Source organism: Lissotriton helveticus, chromosome 3_1 (genome assembly GCF_964261635.1).
Source record: "Lissotriton helveticus chromosome 3_1, aLisHel1.1, whole genome shotgun sequence".
Taxonomy (NCBI): domain Eukaryota; kingdom Metazoa; phylum Chordata; class Amphibia; order Caudata; family Salamandridae; genus Lissotriton; species Lissotriton helveticus.
Window position 1 is genome coordinate 49979528 of NC_136061.1, and position 22482 is coordinate 50002009.

A 22482-nucleotide genomic window follows, 5' to 3' on the forward strand; every position below is an offset into this window, starting at 1 on the left:
ACACTAGTAAATGTGGCTCCACTCTCTATTCCATGGGTTGAAACATGCAAATCCACACATTTCTGAAATTTTGCATTCAGTTTTTCCGAATAGCCCAAAGTAGTAAAGTTAAGTGTAAGAATAGATATGTTGGTAGGACCTTTGTGTGTGAATACACATATCTACAGATACACAATTCTGCACACGTGAAGCAGTACTATTTTGTGACTTTGTTTTTAAGTTGCATGTTTAATGCAATCTGCAGCAACAAAAATGATGCCATCTGGTGATGCCCTGCCACTAGGTTGGATGTCTCGAGCTTCAGGTCTTCCTTCATATAGATAAGCATGGACTATGTCTGCTTGGCAAAGGATGCCAGATTCTTCACAAGCAGAAATCGATTTCTCTTTATTTTTTAACACCCATCTACATGCACATTTTCCGGCTGTAAGGAAAAATATCTCTATTTTTTTATGTTTACAAAAAAACTTGAGGGACAAATGTTGAAGTACTTCTTCATGCGCATCATTATTTGCTATGACATCTTCAAGAAATGAATGGTAAAAAAGTTTTTGCATTGTATTTTTCCTTTTTGGGTGTATCTCCGCCCTGCCTTCTTGCCTTTACATCATCTGTCTGGCCTTCCCCTCCCCTAAGGCTGTGTTGATTCCTTTCTCCTCCCATTGCGCCTTCTGTGGGGTACCCACACAGGAGTAGACATGCACCCCCTTTGGTGCCCACTCCAGTTGCACTTCCACGCTTTTTCCCTTTGGTAGCAGGGTAGACCTTCTGCATGTCTCACTCCCTATTCACACCCACCTCTCTTTTGTAACTCCCCTCAGCCCCTCTCTAATGTTGCATCTTGTCTCCACTCTGCAAGACTCAGCACCTCCACCCCTTTCTCCCCCACCTCTTCCTTTCTTTTGTATACTTCCCACCCTCTACCTAGATGTTTTCCCATTACGTATTCTCCCAAATCGCTCACCTCTTCTGGCACGGTCAAACTGCACCTTCCTTTCTGATTCAGTGGCCTCCCATCTTTCAAAAACGTGGCCCCCATCGTTGAATATGTTTTTGTGTATGCATCATTTTTTCTATTTTTAATATACCTTTAATCTTTTGGCGCACTGCATTTTAAAGTTGAGGACCTTCTTTACTCTTTTTTGCATGTTTCTTTTTTAGACACTTTAGTACAAGCACACTTCTTTCAATGTTGGACTCTAGAATGGATTTCTAAACGGTGCAGATCCGTTTAAGAGAACCCGGAGAGACGGCACCTCTTTCAGAGAGAGTCTCTGTGTAGCAAGCCCTGCTGTCCCACAATACTGAGTAATCATAGTTTAGTGGGAATTACTGTGAACACTTAATGCAGAGTGGTAGGATCTTGAACACGAACCCAATGCCATTAGATTGACTGGAGAGGTGGGCCTGGTTTACTGTTCAGAATAGAAGGGTGACCTTTTCAGCTTTCACACTTGTGTCTGGCAGATCACAACAGATTTCAGCAGTGGGGGTGCGGGGGGGGGCACTCACTGAGCAATCTTGCCAAATGTTATGAACTATTCAAAAACACTGACTATAAAACAAAGCTCATCCCAAACAGTGGGACTTGGGAAAGTCAAAGGAACGATGAATGTGAAACAGAGAAAAAGATGACATGAAAACTAGCCGAGCGGCTTTAGGAGGGAAGCTTGGACAGGTCTTTGCAGCCCAGGCAGTAGTGATTTACTGTTACATCCTCTCAGAGAAATTAGAGGGCTCAGATCTCCTGCCACATTTCAAACACGGTGTCCCACCTTCTCATGATCAGACATGATCATCGATAATTTGCTCCGTTTGTCCAGGTCCTAGCTAACATGCCTAAAGCGGTGTGGGAGCTCATGATTGTGCCTGATTTAGGGTAGGACAGGAACAGAGATTCTGGCAAAACCCGAAGGATGTTTATCTCTTCCTATGGTAACTAACAGGCTCTATTTGAAACTCACTCCGTGCTCACGCCCCACCAGCAGCTCCTCTGCTGGCCCTGCCATTAGCTCTTACCATTGCAGTGTCGAATCGCCTAATAATTTTGGAGCCGTTGCCCAGTTTCGGATGACTGGTCCTCCGCCATGTCCGGCTTAGCTAAGCCAATCGAAGACCACTGTAGAAAGACTTTCGAGAAAAGGTGAGATTATTGTCCCTAAAATGCACCCCCCCCCCCCCCAATTTGGTGGGGAGACTAGATATGTGGATACAGATGATGTGTCCCCACTTTGGATATGCTTTCCTGCTGCCTACAAACAGTGATGGTAAACCATCTGGTACAGGCAGAATTTCCACCAGGGTTTTCGTTGAAGCGTGCCTCTTGCTATGTCTGAGGCAGCCACACTGGAGGAGAAATCTCCTCTGTCAAGGAGGAGAACTCCAGATGCATCCACCACTAGTATGGCAAAGGAGTTTTGTCTACCACACTGACAAACAGACATTCCACCAGCAAAACCTAAATGAGCCAGCTTGCCTTTCGCTGCACTGTTTTGTAGACCTTGGAATTGCCAGACCTTAATGCATTATGGTTCAGATGTACGACCCTAAATTGCGGTCGCAAACGTGCAATCGGCCTGTTTGCAACCGCAATTTAGGATATAGGAATGTACAAACCTCATTTTGCGAATCAGTAAATTTTACCGATTTCAAAAAGAGGTTTGCGACTCGCTATTAGGAAGGGGCATACCAAGGGCGTTCCTGCCTAATAGTGACTAGTATTTGTATGTATGAATGTTTTGCAATTTACTTAAGGTAGGTGGTACACCATTCGCAAACAGGGAGGGGTCCTCAGGAAAATCTTCCCCCTTTGTGAATGGGTCCAATTTTTTTTAAGGGCAGGCAGTGGGCCCAGGGCTACCGCCTGCCCTTAAAAAATGAAATTGAAAAGTTACATTTTTCTTTTTTCTTTTCAATACAAAGAAAACCGACTGCATTTAAAAATTGTTTAAAAAAAATACTGCTTTACTTCAAAACAGTCACAGACATGGTGGTCTGCTGACCCCAGCAAGCCACCATCCCTGTGAGTGCTAGCAATTCCTAATGGGGTCGCAAATTGCGCCTGCCTCGTTAATATTAATGAGCCAGGCAATTTGCAACCCCATTAGGAATTGCAAACCGTGTCTGAGACACTATTGTACATCCCAATTTGCGAGTCACAAATTGGAGGGTCGTACATCAGGCCCTAAATCTTTGTTCATCCTCGACCAATGCTTACTCTCACACTGGACTCTAATGATTCGTTTTTTCAAAATTGATGTCCAAAAGTTTAATTTAACATTTGAGAGCTGATTTCTTTTTTCATATCAAATATGACTATCATTAAATCTTGGAGTGGTTTGACTTCAAATAAGAGGTATATAAAGCCTTTACGTACATCTACAGCATAATTACAAAAGTGTAAAATATGTCAAGTTAGACCCAAAAAACAGGTGTAATTTCTTTTACCGGGAAACCTATATTTTTCTGCTGCCACAAACATCAGGCTCTAGGGCATGTGCTATTCTTTAACAGACCATTGAACACAATACCTCCTTCCACTTGCATCTCAAATTTAACTTTGAGCACATTGGTCAAAATGTCCTGCAAATTTGCAGCTGACTTAACAAGGTGCCCAAGATGTTGTTGGACACTTGAGGTGCAGGAATAATGGGGTGGCTTCAGGTCAGGCATGACAAGCTTTTTTTCAATACACTCAAATAGTTGGGTCCATGGGATAATATCAACTTCAAAATCTACACTACACAACTTATTGACCAAATGATATAAACTTTAAAATTATTGAGCAATAATATACAGTAAACAATTACAACAACAAATTGTAGACTACAATTCTATCCACTGATTGCACTCAATGGTAAATGTAAACATATATAAACAAATTGAAAATACAGTCAGTTACCCATATTCAAACAGCCACTCACATTCACCCACCAACTCATTAAACCCCCCATATTCACTGACTCCCATCCATATAAGCCCCACAAAAATACAGAAACTCGCCTTTAACTTAGTCACTTATATTAATAAAACCCCAGCGCCATTGGCTTTACCAAACCTCGTTAGTGATGAGCCACATTAATACGTTTACCGACTCTGCGGCTAGAGGAGGCAGCACAGAGACCATGGAATCCTTTCAAATGCTTACATGGAACAGAAATTAGCAGAAGCAGGCATTAAACGTGAGCACTTAATTCAATGCCAAGTCAGGTTGAACCAGTGCTAGGTTTCCCGCCCTATACCCACAGCGCGTCCAATAATCTATGTACGACAAATTCTTGCAGTTATGTGCCATCTGCCATGGAAAGTGAGTGCCATCTCCCCTCTGCACACCCCAGTGTGCCATGCTGGAGGTTGCTCAGAGCTAAATGAGTGAAGGTCTCCAAGAATGTATGACGTTACAACGAATTCCGTTGCAACGCATGCCTTTACCACGCATGCGTTACAACAGAATTCGTTATCCACGCATAAACTTTACCTCGAATGCTTGCGTGGTGACGTCACACGTCATTAAAAGAAAGCGGAAGTTTATTTTCCGATTTCTCTTAAACGACGCTGATTAAATACATAACCCGACGTGACTTCAGGTGAGATTTTTTTGGGGGGGGAGACCCCCCCAAACACCCCTTTTATAACTTTTTACCTTTACTACAAACCTCGTAGTAAAGGTATGCGTGGTAAAGGCTTTCGTGGTAACCACGCATGCGTGGTTAAGGATTTTGTGGAAACGGCTTCGTTGTAGTGGCCGTTTCCCGGTCTCCAAGTGCCGGCACGGAGCCAGGCTGGACCTTTTCTGCGGAGCGGGTGACATATATAGCACTCTTCTAAGGAATGAAGTACTTCTGATTACCTTGGAAAAGAGAATCTGCCACATGAAATAAATGGTTGACCCATGAACTAAATCTGCCTTGTCTGTTTACATGCAGTGAGCTGCGGATGAATTATAAATGGGAGGTCCCGGAACCTTTTCTCGTGATTCCGGTGAGTGACGTTCTGGAGCCCAAGGCGCAGACCACAATGAAAGTCATTTTTAGCCCAGTGGGGGCTTTGGTGTACGATGTGAAGGCCACGTGCCGGTTTGGCGACCATGAAGAACATGAGAAAAGCATGCAGCTGTCTGCCATTGGTAAGGACCTCTGGAGCATGTGCGCGCTGCACTCGTCATAGGGGTGCGCGGCTCTTCCTTAATACAGGGCCATTATTAAAATTAAAGGAGAGGGAGGGATGCAGCAAGCCTTGGTAGGCCCTTGGGGATCCACCCCCCAGGACTCGTTTGAACTCCTTGATACCAATCTTTTACCCTCAATAGCATTCTTGCTGCCTGGTTTTACACAGTTATATATCACTGACTACCCCTGGTGTGGTGATGATGCTTTTGCCTACATGTGAGCATACTACACCATGCTGGATGTGCTTGTTGACAGTGTGTTGCCTCTGTTTTGATCTTATATAGTAAGTGTTTCCATGTCATGCGTGATGACCACCGAGGTCATGGAATGCAGCTCTTACCAATGGGATGACTGATGCAGTATGAGAGAGACAGGTATGCAGGTAATGGCTTTGCAGGTCCCTGGAGGGTGTTTCTTATGATCATCGTGCTCTCATCTGGTTACTGCTCTGGGATGTCCATTCTGAGATACTTTGTTTAAAGTTTATGGTCTTGAGCAGGTATAGGTTAGAGGAAGGCCTAGTGAGGAGACCGGCTGGGTTGAATGTTGGTAATACCACCCATATCTGATTGTCATTGTGAGATGTCAATAATCCGCCATAGTATGTAGCTTGTTGTGACCTGTGGTGATGAACTAAAGTAAGATCCTCCATTGGCTAGCTTCATGTGGCATATCTCGTCAGTTAACCCATGCCTGTTCAGTTGGTGATGGGTGAGTTACTGCTGTGGTACAGTTCTTGATGAGGGATATGACCTGTAGCAGTTTTGTCTTATGCAATTGTGAGAGTGTCAAGCAGTGTGTGGAAATCATTAAGTGGTCTGTATGAATTACAATTGACTGCCCAGCCACTGAGTGTTCTCGTTTTAGTATTAGTGCGGGCGCAGAGGTTTAAATATTGTATTGTAATTGCATTTATATAGTGCTTACTAACCCTGATGATGCAATAACGTGCCTTACGCCGAGCAGCTTGTTGCTCTGGAACTGTATGTTATTGTTTTTTTAGTGGTTATTAGAACATTGGAATGTTGGGAGCTCCATTGAAAACAATGGGGTGCTCCGGGCTTCTAATGGCTGGTATGAGCCCGGAGCTCCAACATTCCAATGTTTCTTTGTTCACAGCTCTGGCTGTGAACAAAGGCTTCAGGGAGTCTGAGGTTATTCCAATCCCCTCACGCTCCCATAAGGCTTTGTTCTATTTTTGTTAGAACATTCTGCCCTCTAGTGGAAGAATGTTCTAATAGCCTTATAGCCCTTCATAGCTGGGCTATTACGGCTATTAAAGTCCCTCTCCCTTGTTAAAGGCCCTCGCCCTGGAGAGGGCCTTTAATAGCCAGTATGGCCCTCTACGGCGGGCTATAAGGCTATATTAGGAATATTCTTGTGCTGTTAAGGAAACCATTCCATGGATTTACTCCAGTTTCTACGTGGGAGATTTGGGTGTGATAATTGTTGGGGAAAAGGGGCCTAAGTGAGTTCATGCCTGTGTTTGGTGGAGGCAATAGATGAGCTAGAGGAGGTTAGGTAGTTTTAGGTTGCAGGGTATCACTTTCCAAAAAAGGAGAGGTTATGATCTTTGAAATGAGTTGTGGCCAGTTTGTTGTAATACACAAATGTAGCTTCAGGCTAATACACATGTGACTTGCATCTTGGAAGTTCCATCTGTCCTTTGTCACTTAGTACCAGGGATCTTGTGTGTCGGCGTCTGTCCGTGGTCTCCTTGTATTGTGTGTAATAAATCCAAACATCATAGAAAAGCTGCTCTCATGCCTTCCTCTTAGCCATCCCTCTTTTAAGCCATATACCAAAATGATGTCTGTTGCACTTCCTTCTGCATCAAGCACTAAAAGTATTTTCTCATGATTCCTTTTGTAGCGAAGTACCCCCATCTAGTAGTGAGGCCCTGTGAGGAAGAAAAGGACCAGGAAATGCAAAAGGACGTGGAGCTTCGCTTCGGCCCTGTCGCCATCGGCTGTGTAGTGGAAAAGCACATTGAAGTGCACAACATGTCTCCGGTATGTAAGTGCATAATCAAGTGCATGCCACACATTAGATCTGGTTATATATGCATAGACCTACAACATACAATGTAGTGTTTCTGATTATGCATATGAATGAATGAATGGGTGATTTATAGAGCGCAAACAGCTGCCTCTAGCTAGGGCGTTCCGGCACTGGAAGGTTACAGGTAACTGGAGAATGCTCAATCAGAAGCAAAGAACCAGGTTTCTGTGAAAAAAATGCTTCAGAGGTGATTAAATGTAGCTGTCTTGGGAGGGCGTCCCAGTATCTTGAGGCTAAAAAATCTGCAGCGCGTTCTTCTTGTCCTGCCTGCTTAATGCATGGGATTATGACAAGATGATCTGACTCTGCTGATCTAACAGAACCACTGGGGGGTTAGATTTGAAATACCAGCTAAAGATAGAAGGGGGCCTATGTTATCCATGCCCTAAAAGCTATTGAACTTGACTTGGTTTGTGATTAGGAGCTAATGGAGTTTATTTAACATTCTCAGAGCTGTGGTGCTAAATGGAAGTGTTTAGAATCAGCCTTGCTGCAGCATTCTTTATGATCACAAAGCAATGAGTGATATAATGAGGTAGGCCGGTGTACAGAACATTGACATAACCCAAACGTGGTGTAATTATGGGCAAGGACCACCTTTTTACATACGCGGTGCGAGGGATGTCTAGAATTTTCATGATCCTGATGACTTTTGGAAAGGAGAAGTAGGAGGCAGCATTAATATGAAGTTCAATTGATAGTGTATTTATAGTTTTTATGCCCAAATTTCAGGCCGAGGAAGTGGGGAGAGGAGAACCGTCAAGCAGGATATCAACGGAGTTTGGCTTTGCCTAAGTTGATAACCTCTGTCTTACCCGAGTTGAGTTTAAGGCAGATTTTTTGCATCCATGCTATGACTGCCTGCTTGCAGGCTTTAAATGTATCCCTGTGTGATGAAGAGTTGATGTTGATTGAGCAGATCAAGTGCCCATTGTATGCAGAAGGTATGAACCAACAGATCTAACTGGGTCAGATATATATATCTGTAAAACTCGAGTACGCTCCTTCAGGGACCCCATTTTTTAGATGATAGGTAGAGGATATGGGATAGGGTAGATAGATCTGCAGTGGCTGGTTGGTCAGAAAACATTGAAACAATTTTAGGGCACAGTTAGGGACCCCAAGATTGTAAAGGCGTTCCAAAAGAGACATCTAAGTTCTTATTCTCCACAGATCCAACTGAGGTCTTGACTGCAGTAATCTGTCTCATAATAGCTTCAACTACACCTTTAAGCTCTTTGGGTGCAAGAGTAGTGTTTGTTGATCCGTTGACAGTGATGACCTCTGAAAGAACAGAGTTATGTAGGCAGCCGTTGTGAAGATATTGAGGACAACTGACAAGCAAATAGTAGGCCACAATACAGGGATTACTTCTGTGCAGAAGCACAAGTGTAAGATTTTCCTTTCACAGTATACTCAGGGTCATTCAAAACACAGTCAGGCTCTTGCTTTGTGTTAGTTCTCAAGCCACTCACAAAGACAAGCCTAGTCTCTGCAACAGGCAGAACAAAGAAAGAAGGATATCCCTTAGCAGAAAGAGACTCCGAAACATCAACGGTCAGATTTGATGGCTACTAAACAGTAATTGTTGTTCGTAATTAGAGTCAAAAGGCAACCCACTGTAGTCAAAGAACTCTGTTCTTCTCACTTTAGAGTGTCACTACCTCCATGAGTATTTTAGGATGCTTGTTTAAGGGGTGCTCGGAATTCAGTGTGCAGAGGATTCCGTCAAAGCCAGGAATAACTCAGATTATGATGCCAAATGTCTATCTGTCACAATGCTGATTTTACATGACTGTGGAGCAGCTATATGAAGCAGCTGATCGTCCCCAATTGCGAGATGGAGAATCTCTGCTCCCTACTCATACGTGGACGGTTTTCCAGTCAGGGTGCCTCTGACATAGCGAACCCAGTGTCCCTCTTGTTCTCTGTTCTAGTTCCAGAACAGAGGAGGAAGTTACTATTTCTCCCCACAGTTTAATCTCAGAACATGCAAGTCAAAAAAGTCACAGGCAGTGGACTCCTAAATGTTGCTATCCTTCAGGAAATAGAATGCATCTACGCAGCTCTAAGTGTCATGGCACGTACTCCAAGCCCACCACTCAGAGCTCTCATTATCACTGTTTTAACAGCAGGCAGGGGTAGCATGGAAGTTGAAGGTTTGATGTCACCGCCCCACAAATTAGAGTTTTCATGTCCTCATCATTGTTTTGTTGCACTAATAAAGCTAAAATGAATGGATTTGTGCTTCCTTAGTTCTGTTTCTATCCCAGCTCTGGGTGCTGTCACAGACCTCTATGTGGAAGCAGCTAATTTACCCGCGGCCAAGCTCCACCTGTGTCGCATAGTTCATAATTCCATTGATCCCATAGGGCTTTCAAGGATGCAAAAAATTGGGATGCATATGAAGTAGCTCTAGTTTTGTTGCTTTAGAACCACCAAACTGAGACTAGATACCTTCTAGAAGAGTTCAAACTCCTTTGCCAGTAACTCCTAATGAACTGCTTCAGCCATCACTGATTGTGTATTTTTTAATATGGTGGCTTGAGTTGCAGTTAAAAGACATGCAACATTGTGGGCTTAGTGCCTGAGGTTTAGACTATGGGTATAACAATGAATGAATGAAAATATATTGTTCAGTTAATAAAAACTTATAATAAGACACATTTATACACATTTCATTCGGATTACCATTATTGAACCATTATTTTAGAACAAGCATGATAAAAATAAGGATTAGTCCTGCAATAAAAATACTCAATTTATCTAATTAAAAAAATATAAAATAAACAAATGTAAGTACATTTGCTGATAACACAGCCTGCCAACTGTTTCCTCTTGTCTGAAATACCCCATTTGATCTATTCATTACTCACTTGCTGTACATTATGAGTGAATCTAACCAATTACTAATGTGTGTCATACAGAGGGTCAGAATAGGATTCTTTTTGACACCTAGAATTACCGAGCGTACCTGCCACGTGCAAAACTTTGGGTTACAAGCTACCTGTTATAAAAAATCCTCACATGGCTTGCCAATGCTAAACCCTAATTATTTCAGGATATTCCAATTACTCGTATATTGGGAACATCGCGCCAATTGTCTAATGTTCACCTGCCCTGCTAAATAACTGATTTTTCTAACCTACTGGATGGTTTTTTAATTTATTTTTTGTGTGTATTAATAGAATAATAACAGTAAGAGCTGCTTGAAGTTATGTTGTGTTGCAAGCTTTTATCTAAGAGAAAACAACATTTTGTTATTATGGACAAATATTGTTATGTACAACCTCTTAGACTTATTATTGTGTAAAACACACCAGTACAATCGGACGAGGGGTCCGAAAAAAACCCTGCACAGTTATGTAATATCGGAGTGGATGTGTACTCTATATAAAACATGAAAAGCAATAAATACATTTAAACAAAAAAAGAGCTCTTTACTGGGCACTGTTAATCAGTTTCCCCTCTGCTATATCTACAGACTTTGAGAATCTGCCAGTAAATTGTAAAACTTCTCCCAGCAAGCAGGCTATTACTGCTTGATGGCATGTTTGTATAATTTTCCGATTAAAATCCTGCCTTAAAACACTTCTGCGTTCAGCCATTAACACTGGGCAACTACAAACTATATGGCAAATGTCTTCTCTCTTGTAATTGCTTAGGCTGCATGAATTTTCACTACTCAGCTTTTTCCAAGATGATGCGTCACTGCGAAATTGAAAACTGCCAAGCCGTAGTCTCAAGAACTTCAACTTAGTATTTAGACCATTCAGGTCCCCTAGATACTTCTGTGAGGATAGCCTGCCATATGATGCAATTACTATCTACACATGGGATCTTTTTGCCAACGCCTCTCTATCCAATAGTGATGACATTGTTTTACTACAACCATTGATGACTCTGTTAAATGCTGCATGAGATTGGGGTAAGGCCCATAGTTTTTCTGCCTTGAACGTAGCTAAAGCCAAGTTGAAATATTCATGGGCCTGCGCGTGTCTACGATCACTTATAGCCTCCCAAACAACTGTCAAAAGTGTAGTATTATTATAATTTCTAAGTTTGTGGCAGAATTTCAAATATGCCCCTAGGCTGTTTAAATTCTGTCTTTTAAGCCCAAACTCTAATCGAGTTTGTCATGGCGATGCCTGCTGAGGAAGATTAAACAGACGATGGTAGGTTCCTGTCACAAGCTTAACTATGATGTTATCAGCCTTCCCTCTTAGAATCTCCATGCCATATGTCAGAGATGGAACATGTTCAACTGACCTAACTTGTAATAGTGGCTTGAGGGACAGCCCTTTTAAGCTTTTCCGGAGGGCAGCAAATGCTGCAGTTAAAGAATTGTTCCTTCTCTCTTGTGCAGCGCACCGGTTCGTAAATGTGCCCCTCGCATCTAATATGACACCCAAGTATTTATATTTGTCACTATTCAGTGGAAGACTCTGGCAAATATCAGAGATAAGATGGTCAAGTTTGAAGAGGCGGCCATTAGGGAGACACTTTACCTGGGGAAGGAGACTCGTGCCCGGAGATATGGTGATGGCAACCGGGCAGATAAAACATTTGTCGGCCTTCTCAAGAGACGTTGGGCCAGCGATTATATCTGCAAGCTCTGTAAACCGATCGGTGACGTGGCAGTGGGCCAGCCCACAGTCCAAGCTGAGATGCTGTGGGGAGCTTCCTCCCACACTCAGGGAGGCACTAATCGTCACCATTTTGAAACCAGACAGGGCCCCACTCGTCTGTGATTCCTATAGACCCCTGTCAATGATCAACCTGGACAATACAATTCTTGTGAAGCTCATTGCTGGGCCTTTGCTCCCTCTTATTCCCTTAGTGTTAGGACCTGATCAGAGCGGTTTCATCCCCGCGCGATCCACCTCACACAACCTGCGCACCTTTTTGCCACTATGCAGGAGATCGACCCCGCGATGCCAGTGGCGGCGGTTTTCCTTAATGCCACTAAGGCCTTCGACACTTTAGAGGGGCCATATTTGTATGCCCTCCTGAGCCAGCTAGGTCTCAGCACTAAATTCTTGAAACTGATTGCCCTCCTATACTCCTCTCTGCCTCAATTTCATTGTATCCCGCCCCCCGTATCTCGTGACACACGGCAGGGGTGCCCGCTGTCACCTCTGCTTTTCGCTATCGCGATTGAGCCATGGGCAGCCCGGCTGTGGCAGCACCGTGCCCATCTCGGTCTTGCGTTCATTTCCAGGGTGATCCTTGTGTCCCTTTAAGCAGATTACATCACCTTATACGTCAAGCACCCTGCGGTCAATTTAGACCCCTGAATTAGAGAAATCATACATTCGGCCGTCTCTCTGGGTTTGCTATCAACTGGGGGAAATTGCTAATTTTCCTGCTAAGGCAGCCACAGACAGGTTCCAGGCAGACTACCCCGTGAGCTGGGCTCTCGGCCCAGTGAAGTACCTCGAGGTCTGGCTGAGCCAAAAGACTGATGAGCTGTGGCAGTGCAACTATGGAAGTGCTTTTCGACTGGTGAAGAGCTGGATTGGGCACTAGTTCTCGCTCTCGCTCTCCCTCCTCGGGCGATTACCCATCGTCAAGATGGTTGTATTCCTCAAGTTCTTGTATTTGCTAATCTCCCGATCCCTCTCACCTCCGGTTTTAAGCGACGATTGCGCTCCAACCTAATCATGCTTGCCTGGGTGGGTAAGCAGCCCAGGAATTCGTGGGGGATCCTCACTCTGCCCTTTGAGCAGGGAGGTCTGGGAGCACCCGATATGGAGCTCTATTACAATTGTGCCCAGGCCCAGTTCAGCTACCAAGCGATTTTCCCCACCCCATTCACGGCTCATGTGGTACCCGAGCGCGACCGTGCTGCTGCAACACCGCTGAGCATGGTATTGTATAGGCTGCAGCCCAGAACATGCGCAGCGGTGAACACCGTTAGCTACACACTTTGGGCTAAGAGAGAACTGCCCTGCAAGGCTCGCTTAAGAAAGATGTACTCTCCCTCGGTCCTCCTGCCGCGCCACCCGGATCTCCAATTTCTAAAAGGCTCGACAGGCTCGGTATCCGCATAATGGGGGATGTGTTCCCTGGCTGGATTTTCACTGACATGGCCGCCGCTCTTGCGGCAGAGGGTTGTGGCCTTCTCGACAAAATGATTTACTTCCAGCTCCATGCAAAGCTGAGGGCGAGATACAACACATTCCCGTCGGTACCCCCCACGTTTCAGGTACTGGAGAATTTTTTTAACCAATCCATCGCCGCGTAAGGTAATCACTCGTCTGTATGCTGGCATGGAGTGAGCTGTGCCTATCTGTGTGCTTGCTGTGCCTAACGTTTGGGAGGAGCTATTGGGGACCCCCATAGAAGATGAACAATGGGCCCATTGCTGCGCAAGCCAAGGACTTATCTCCTAACTACAGATTGCGGCTAATTCTATTTTAGTTCCTGCACGGTATCTACAGAACTCCCACATGGCTGCATAGAGTAGGTCTGAGGGATGATGCAGGGTGTGTGCGCTGCCGGGGGCCTGAAGCTGATTTTCTGCATTGGTCCTGGTCCTGTCCAATAATCGCAGGTTTCTTGACATGTATTTTTGATGCACTGAATGAAATGCTTGAATATTGGATGAACTTTCCCCTCTAACTGCACTCTTAAGCTATGTGCGACATGTCCCGGGCCCTCAACGGAAGCTGGCGGCTCTGCTCCTGTTACTTGCCAAAAGGCGGATAGCCATATGCTGAGACAGGAGGCACTACCCTCGCCTGACCGACTGGATAGGTGATGCAGCATTCTCCCAAGGCCAGCTGACTAACTATTGGGAGCTCATGCCCATGCGTCGTTCTCGACCTAGAGACATATGGGAACCACTGCAAGGCTATCTCAGCGCTCACCCACTGGCCCCTGCCGACCCACCTCATAACACTGTGTGAATGCATTGAACCGGACTTCCTCAACCTGTGCACTATCCAAACAGCCGAAGAGGCGGAGTGGGGTGCCGCCTCTTCTGTGAGGCTAGCACCCCTCTCCCCTCCTCTTCCTCCCTCTCACCCTCACGCTCTTGCCTTTTTCTATTCTTTTCTTTCCCTTTTTTCTTTCACGTTTTACTTTGGAGCTACAGGGCTCAAATTGCTGGCACACATTACTCAAGTTTATAGCTGTATAAAGGAGCTGACAATGGACCTACCAGATGCACTGGACTGCCACTTGCTTGTTTTGAGGGAACTCACTTTATTGTAAAATGTTGCTAGTGCCCTGTAGCATCTTGTCATCTTCTCAATAAAGTTGTTTAAAAAAAACAAGAGACTATCTGAGTGTCTATGTTACATATTGAACTTGCTATTGCTTTGTAAGTAACAATGGCAACAATGTAAATAACATGTTGAATGCTGTTGTTCCAGGTGAACGCTCCTTTCCACATCGAGAGAGAAAACGTGTCTTCATCACACCACCGCGTCTTCGCTTGCAACACGCCCCATTCAGTGGTTCCTGCCAACGGCACACTGAAGGTTGCTTTCTCCTTCCGACCTCAGATAGTCGGTGTAGAAAGTGTGGATTACTTCTTTGTAATCCCCATTGGGGACATCACCAAAACGGTCCTGAAGGCGACTGGGTGGAGTTACGGTAGGTAGCACAAGACGACTATGTCGAAGCCAGTGAAAAGTTTCTTAGCTAAAACGAGAATGATCGAAGACTCGTAACATTTTTGTTGGGCTCCAAGCTTTTGAAGACATTTGAATAATGGTTGTTCACAGGCATGACTGTGTTGTCAGAAGGTGGCACTAATAATTGCAACTTCAACGTATAGGGAACTGGGTTAAAGCCTGTGTCATTTGAAGCAATGGCAATCTTTATCGGTGGCTCTATGAAGATGGGCATGTGTCTAGTTTTCTAGACTTCTCCAGTCCAAACGTGTTTCTCTTATCTTCATTATTTAACACCTTAGCAGAGTGTCAGCAGAATTGACATTAAGAAGCCTCACCATCCAGACTGAATTAAGGCACGTTGGTAGAGATGGGATGAATTTGCTCAGCCAGTGCCCAACAATTAATTTCTTCAATGGTTTATTAGTAGACCCTTGGAGCAGTATGTTCAAACTTCTGACAATTTCAGTTTGAGCAAATATCTAATTTGAAAAAAAGCAAATGGTAGTCTTAGACATGTTCCTCTTAAGGAAGACAGGCGTTGTTTCTAGTACCTATATATCACAATTAAAGCAACGCAATATCTACATTTGAAAGTATTTCAATCATAAACATAGCTCTTACCAAATCTGTATCTTTCTAAAAAAACAATGCACCTGAGCCTTTAACCCCTTTAAAGCGTTGTAAATAGACCTCCCCAGTGCTGCGCTGTCCATTGGAACTAGTGCTGAATGGACGTCCAACGGTCGTGCGCAGCACTGGGGAGGTAGTGGCCGTGACGACCGTTGGCCGACGGCAGCAATTAAGGGGTTAAAACACAAGCCAAGTGTATCACATATGTTGAAGCCTCAATCAGCCAGCAAATTGGTCAACAAATTATATAGTGCATAAAAATACAGGATTAGGGTGACTAAACGCTGTTACCTGTTCCAAAACTTGACTGATTGAATTCGGAACACCAGATTGCTATTACAAGGTAACCTCTTTCCTTCCAGTCTTTTTCCTTGTGGTCGTGGTAGTTCAACACACAGAATTTTGATTATGTAGCATTTCTTTTTTTTTTTTTGGGTTAAAAACTTTTATTGAGCAATCAGATAAAAAGTACAGAGATGGGTCTACAACCACACGGGCTGGCCGCTAATTTGCAAAGCACGTACCATGCGGTAAACAGTAATCTCCGTGGCCAGGCCCAAATCACAGATTAAATATTGCACAAAACATATGACAGGACACAACAGTTTTTTTTCTTAAACATTAAAATAACAAACCAAAACAAGGCGAATGTAGCAATCACGTCAGCTCAGATGACAGAGGGGAAGTCCACTAATCAGGAAGACAAAGGTAAATCAATGAGACTCGGCAAGGCCGGGGGGGGGGGGGGGGGGCAGCAGGGAGGACAGGAAAATCTTAAAAAGAGAATGAAAGATTTCGGGAACGTCAGCCTAGGGAGACAGGGTAACATCGGATGTGTCAACCAAGGGAGGGGTACAAATGTCTCCACGATATGCATTCCACTGACCCCAAATTTTAGTCCACGCCCTGGGTCTGCCCCTAGCCACATAGACGGTCTTCTCTCGAAACATGGACCAGTCCATGTTATCCTCCCACACCGAAACGTCCGGAGGTCTGGATGCGCCCCAAAGTTGCGCAATGTCCCGCTTCGCGACCATGTACCCCAAAGTTGCCCATCTGGTCTGGGCCACAGAATAATCTGTGGGTTCCCACACGTTCAACAGGCATCGTCGGGCCTCAGGCCGCAGGGCAACACCAGTCACGACAGTCATCACATCAAGTACATCAATCCAGTAGGCCGCCACCAACGGGCACTCCCAAAGTATATGCATAAAGGTAGCACTCACCCCACAGCCACGCTTACATAAGCCATCCGGGGAAAAACCCATTACAACCAGGCGCGGACCAGTTACATACACGCGGTGGAGGATCTTAAGTTGCACCAAACGAAGACGGGCAGGAATGGCTACCTCCTTAGGAGAAGAGAGTGCTGACTGCCAATCCTCGTCATCCAATTCCAATCCGTCACCGACCCACAGCTCCCTAAGGCGGACCAACAGGTCGGCGCGACTATGAATCAGTTTTTTATAAATAAGGGAGATAGTACTATCAGGCAGGTGTCCATCTAGTATACGATCTTCAAGGGGGGAAGACTCGGGCAGGGTCACACCAGGAGTTAGAACTGGGGCCAGGGCATGCCGGACCTGCAGATACCGAAAAAACTCTCTATCACTCAAGTCGTACTCTGCCTTAAGGGTCTGGAATGACTTCACGCTACCTTTCGCACAGACATCACCCACCTTACATATCCCAATCATATCCCAGCGGTCGAATCCCTTAGTAGACCAGAGACACCCCAAACGTTCAGAGGCATAAAGCGGCGTCGCCAGTGTCAATCGATTCTCCCAGTCCAAACTCACATGTGCGGCGCGCCACACAGTGACTGCGATCCTGGACGGGCCCACAAGATGGCGCCCGGCCGATCTAGAATAAAGCGCTCTATTAAAGTCCCCTCCCGGCAGCTGGAGCCTATCCATCTCAAAGGCTGGATCCCGACCCGGTGAATACATCGCGTGGTTGATGGCAGACAGCTGGGCAGCCCAGTAATATCTCTTGATGTCGGGGAGCGCCATGCCCCCGTCATACCAAGGGATGGTGAGTTTCGCAAGGGCAATACGTGGACGCCCGTCCCAGATCAGTTGTCTTTGAAGACTCTCGATCTCTCGGAAATAGGTAGCGGGAACGTCGTCATAAGAATTCTGAAGTGCGTAGAGGAACCGCGGCAAGGACATAATTTTAAACAGGGCCTCCCTGCCCAGAGGAGACAGGGGCAGCTTACGCCAACGGGCCACATCTAGTCGCAGTCTAAGAAGCGGGGGGAGGAGATTGCGCTCGAATCGGAGTGAGGAGTCCAGCGTAATAAAGATCCCCAAATACTGGAAGCCAGACTGGACCACCTGGATAGGAAATCTGTCCGGCAATGGGGGCAAAACACCCGAAAGAACATACACGCAGGACTTAGCCCAATTAATAACTAGGCCCGAGTTAGCTCCAAACGAGGTAAGAACATCAAATAAAACATTTAGAGATTTACGCGGGGAAGTAAGATATAAAAGAATGTCATCCGCGTAAAGTGAGACGCGGTCCTCAAAGTCCGGTGACCAACGGATCCCCTTGAGTGAAGGCTCCCATCGAAGCCACGCAGCTAACGGTTCTAGGGCGAGCGCAAAAAGCAACGGAGACAAGGGGCAACCCTGACGGGTCCCCCTACCAAGGCAGAAGGGGACAGAAACTCTACCGTTCACCACTACCTGCGCTAAGGGTTCAGCGTATAACAACTTCACCCAACCGATAAACTCAGGACCAAAACCAAATTTTTCAAGAGCAGCCCAAAGATAGGGCCACTCCACTGTGTCAAAAGCCATCGAGGCATCCAACGAGGCCAAAATGGCCGGTTCCGTCAGAAGCCCCGCCCTCGCAACAGCACCGTGGAGACGACGTAGGTTAAGAGCCGTGTTGCGATGGGGGATAAATCCGGATTGATCCGGATGAACCAAGTCACTAATGACCGTCAAGAGGCGGGTCGCCAGGAGCTTAGCCAGGACCTTGGGCTCAACGTTTAACAAGGAAATGGGCCTATAAGACGAACAAAGGTCCCGCGGTTTACCGTCTTTGGGAATTACGACTATCGTAGCCAGACGCTGATCATACGGGAGAACACCCCGTTCCCGGGACTACAAAAACATGTCGCGAAGATAGAGCGCCACCTTATCAGGACGTAGCTTGTACAGTTCGATTGGCAACCCGTTCGGGCCCAAGGCTTTGCCCGAACGGAGTGAGCGAATGGCAGTAGCTATCTCGTCAGTAGTAAAAGGGGACTCCAACGATTTACAATCTAAATCGGAGACACTGGGCAAAGCTATATCGCGCAACAGAAAGCGAGAGTCAGCAACATCCCGTCCAGACACAGGGGTATAAACCACACGAAAATACTCAGCAAAACATGCAACTATTCCAATCGGGTCCGTCACTCTCACACCATTCGATGATTGAATCACGGGCACCACACGATTCGCCCTCTCCTTCTTATCCAACCACGCCAATAATTTGCCCGCCTTGTCCCCCACATCATACAGACGACCCTGTTGCTCCCGGAACATCTGTTTGGCCGCATCCGTGACCAAAGACTTATAAGCAAATTGTTTCAGACCCAGGGCATGGAGTTTATCAGATGTGACTTCCGACTCTAAGGCAGCCTCCCTGTCAGCAATCTCCCTCTCGAGGTCCACCACCACCCGATCCCTCGCCCTCTTGGATTCAACAATAAGGGAAAGGGCCTGTCCACGAATCACTGTCTTAAAGGCCTCCCACAGGGATATCGCAGAGGAAACGGATCCCTCGTTGTCCAAAAAATAGGCGTCCAAAGACTTAGTCAAAAGGTTGCGGGTCTCGGGGGAGGTAAGGTACCATGGGTTTATAGGAGCAACCCGGCCCGCCGCCTCCACCCCCATCTCAAAACAAAGCCAGAGCGGAGAATGATCGGAAATGCCCCGGGGGAGGTGTCTAATCTCACGCACCGCCGGCGACTGGGCCGCAGGCATCTGGAAATAATCCAGTCTAGACAAACTCCCATGGGCCCCAGAGTGGAAAGTGTATTGAAGCTGAGTAGGATGCATAAGCCTCCAGCAATCCACCAAGCCAAACGTGTCCAGAAACCCACCCAGCCACTGTTGGGCCGAAGGAGTGTCCCTAGGGGGGTGGCGATCGTGTAGACCGGAGAACACAGAATTAAAGTCACCTGCAATGAAGAGAGTACTATTAGGGAGGTCCAACAAAACACGGCCCAAATCGGAAAAGGTAGAAGTCTGCAGGCCGGGGGGCACATAAACAGCAAATAAGGAGAGGGTACGACCCTCATAACGACCCACGAGGACAGCATATCGCCCCCGATCATCAAGGATCACATCATCAATAGCTAGGGGGAGGGAAGCCCAAACAAGGATACCCACCCCCCTGGAACCCGTGGTAAACCCCGAATGTGCGGCAAGGCGATAGCCCCACCTATTCATCGCACGACAAGTATTGCCCACCAAATGAGTCTCCTGCAGAAAAACAATATCTGGAGATAAACGTCGTAAACATTTCAACACCACACTCCGCTTAATACGATCCCCCAGACCATTAACATTCCACGAAACAAACCTCAACCCGCTACCCCCCATCCCACACAGCAACGCCGAAATCCCTCCTCCATGAGCATGACATAAAAACCATCAGTAGCAAGATAAAGTCGCCTTGAGAACATAACACACAAACATCGAACTTCCCAACCACCCACCCCCCAACAATCAAGAAAACACCCCCCACCCCTGCAAAATGCTAAAAAGCCACCCCAACATGCAGTGTGCCTGTCGCCCAAGAACCCCCATTCTACAAAAAGACCCCGGAGGAGGAAAGGCTCTGGCCCACCCGCCACCCCGATCAAGACAGATGACGAGGAAAACACACAAACAGCAGAGGCACTTAGGCATAGAATCCCGGAAGAGTTTACTCTATACGAGGGCTCAGGCGTAGACGAATTGTTCAGCTCTCCACACCACCCTCAGCACCACCCGGGTGGGCGTCGGACTCAGTCGCAGGAGGTCGGCCAGGCAGAGAGTCCAGCCAGTCGTTCACAGAATCTGGCCGATCAAAGAAAAAGGTTCGGTCATTGTACTCCACTCGCAGCCTGGTTGGAAACAGCATAGCGTAGCGTAACTCCATGTCCCGAAGACGCTTCTTGACACCACGGAAGCCCATACGCTGTTTCTGGACCTGTTGAGAAAAGTCCGGATAAAAGTTCACTGTGGCGTTCTCAAAGGCCACCGGGCCCTTCACACGTGATGCTTGCAGGATAGCGTCCCGATCCCTATAATGGAAGAGTTTCGCAACAATAGGCCTCGGCGGGGCACCTGGCTTACCCTGGCCCCCCGGAACTCGATGGGCACGCTCTACTGCGAAAAATTTACTCAGTCCAGACGGAGAGAGATAGTTTTGGATCAGGTCCTCAACCAGGAGATCAACAGAGTGAGGTTCTGGATTCTCCGGAACGCCAACCACGTGCACATTACAGCGACGTGCCCTGTTCTCAAAGTCCTCCAAGCGCCGGGTCATGAAATCGTTCACCCTACGGAGATTACCAATCTCCGTCTGTATCTCCGAGACGTCCGCCGTGAGGCTGGATGACTTGAGATCCAATGATTTCACCTTCTCATTGGTTTTCGATAGGTCGGCTCGAATCAAGTTCACATCAATGGCCACGGTGTCGATTTTGTGGGCCATGGCCTCGTATTGTTGGCCTATCGTCTCCCTCATGCCAGAAAGGGCGCCCATGATGTCCTGCAAGGACGGCTCCGTTGACCCGTCCACGATGTGGTCAGCAGCACTTGGACCGGGCAGGGCGGCTCCGGGGGACCCCTTCGAGTGGGTGTAACGGTCCATAACGTTAGACTGGACCGGGCCCCCGCGCAGGGGTGTCTTGGTCTTCCGTGTCTCTCGGTCCCCTCTGCCCGCCATGTTGGAAACTGCGTCACAAAGAGATTCACCAGGCTCGATGGAATGGGCACAGGAAGATAAGGCTTCGGGATCAAAGAGCCGCCAAAAGGGTACCACCAGGATAAAGCCAATCAGACAGGAGAATAAGCCAGCCAAAGGCCCGACAGCCGTCTCATGCCCCGGACCCAGCCCAGGCCAGACTCCCCTGCCAGATGTCTCAGTCTGAGGCAGAATCGAAACCGAAACTTAAGAGGGGGACCCACAAGTCCAATCCCCCTGCCGCTGTTGTTCAACTCCAAGACGGCCACAGAGCCTCACCCAGTCCCGGGCGTACCTCAAGGGCGGATCCCAAAAGTTCGACTCACCTTAACTCCGGCACCCCGGGTCAGAATCAAATTCCGAAAGTTCCAGGACGATCAGCCCAGCTTCCTCTACACAAATCCTCGTGAAAAGTCAGGATATGTTCAGGATATCATGCCGGGAGCGGCGGGGGTCCGGAGAGCGCTGTGCTCACGCGGCCATCTCGGATGCCCGCCAAGCTCCTCCCCCTATGTAGCATATCTAAACAGATTCTCTGCTCACTCAGATATGGGCCATTTAACTTCGTAGGCTAGAGGAATAATCTAACATCCCTCTTTTTTTCATTAGAACAGGTTCATCATGTTGAGTATTTTGTGATACCTCAAAACATGAGTCTGTGTGCTATTCTTGGAATAGTGCACAACACAGTAAAAAACATGTATTATATTACTTATCAATTTATATCACCGAAGCATAATTCCCAAAATTACTGCAGCTTAGTGCAGCGTTTCTTAATCTACCCAGGGGTCTCCAAATCTTAAAACAGTTCAATAATATTAATACATCAAGAAAGTATATATAAGTAAGGAAGCAAAAAGTAAAAATGTACTATTTTAAAATGAATGTAAATGGGAAGGGATTTGAAATTGGAGGCTAAAAATTTAGTTGGTATCCTTAGCGTGACTTGCAGGAGCAGCACAAGTACAGCAAACAGCTTATAGTATGGACAATCGGTGGCTTCAATTGAAACGCTGGTAAGTGTTGCCCAAAGAAGCATTCATTAG

The 22482-nt window shown here is 46.5% G+C and overlaps 1 protein-coding gene across 1 annotated transcript in view; it reads left to right on the forward strand.

The window, feature by feature from the left end:
* CFAP65 (cilia and flagella associated protein 65) overlaps nt 1-22482 on the forward strand; it is a 621863-nt gene that overhangs the window by 110233 nt on the left and 489148 nt on the right. The window contains exons 6-8 of the mRNA XM_078679214.1: nt 4926-5125; nt 7041-7180; nt 14609-14831. Of these exons, the coding sequence (XP_078535340.1) occupies nt 4926-5125; nt 7041-7180; nt 14609-14831 (563 nt within the window). The remainder of the gene's footprint in view (nt 1-4925; nt 5126-7040; nt 7181-14608; nt 14832-22482) is intronic.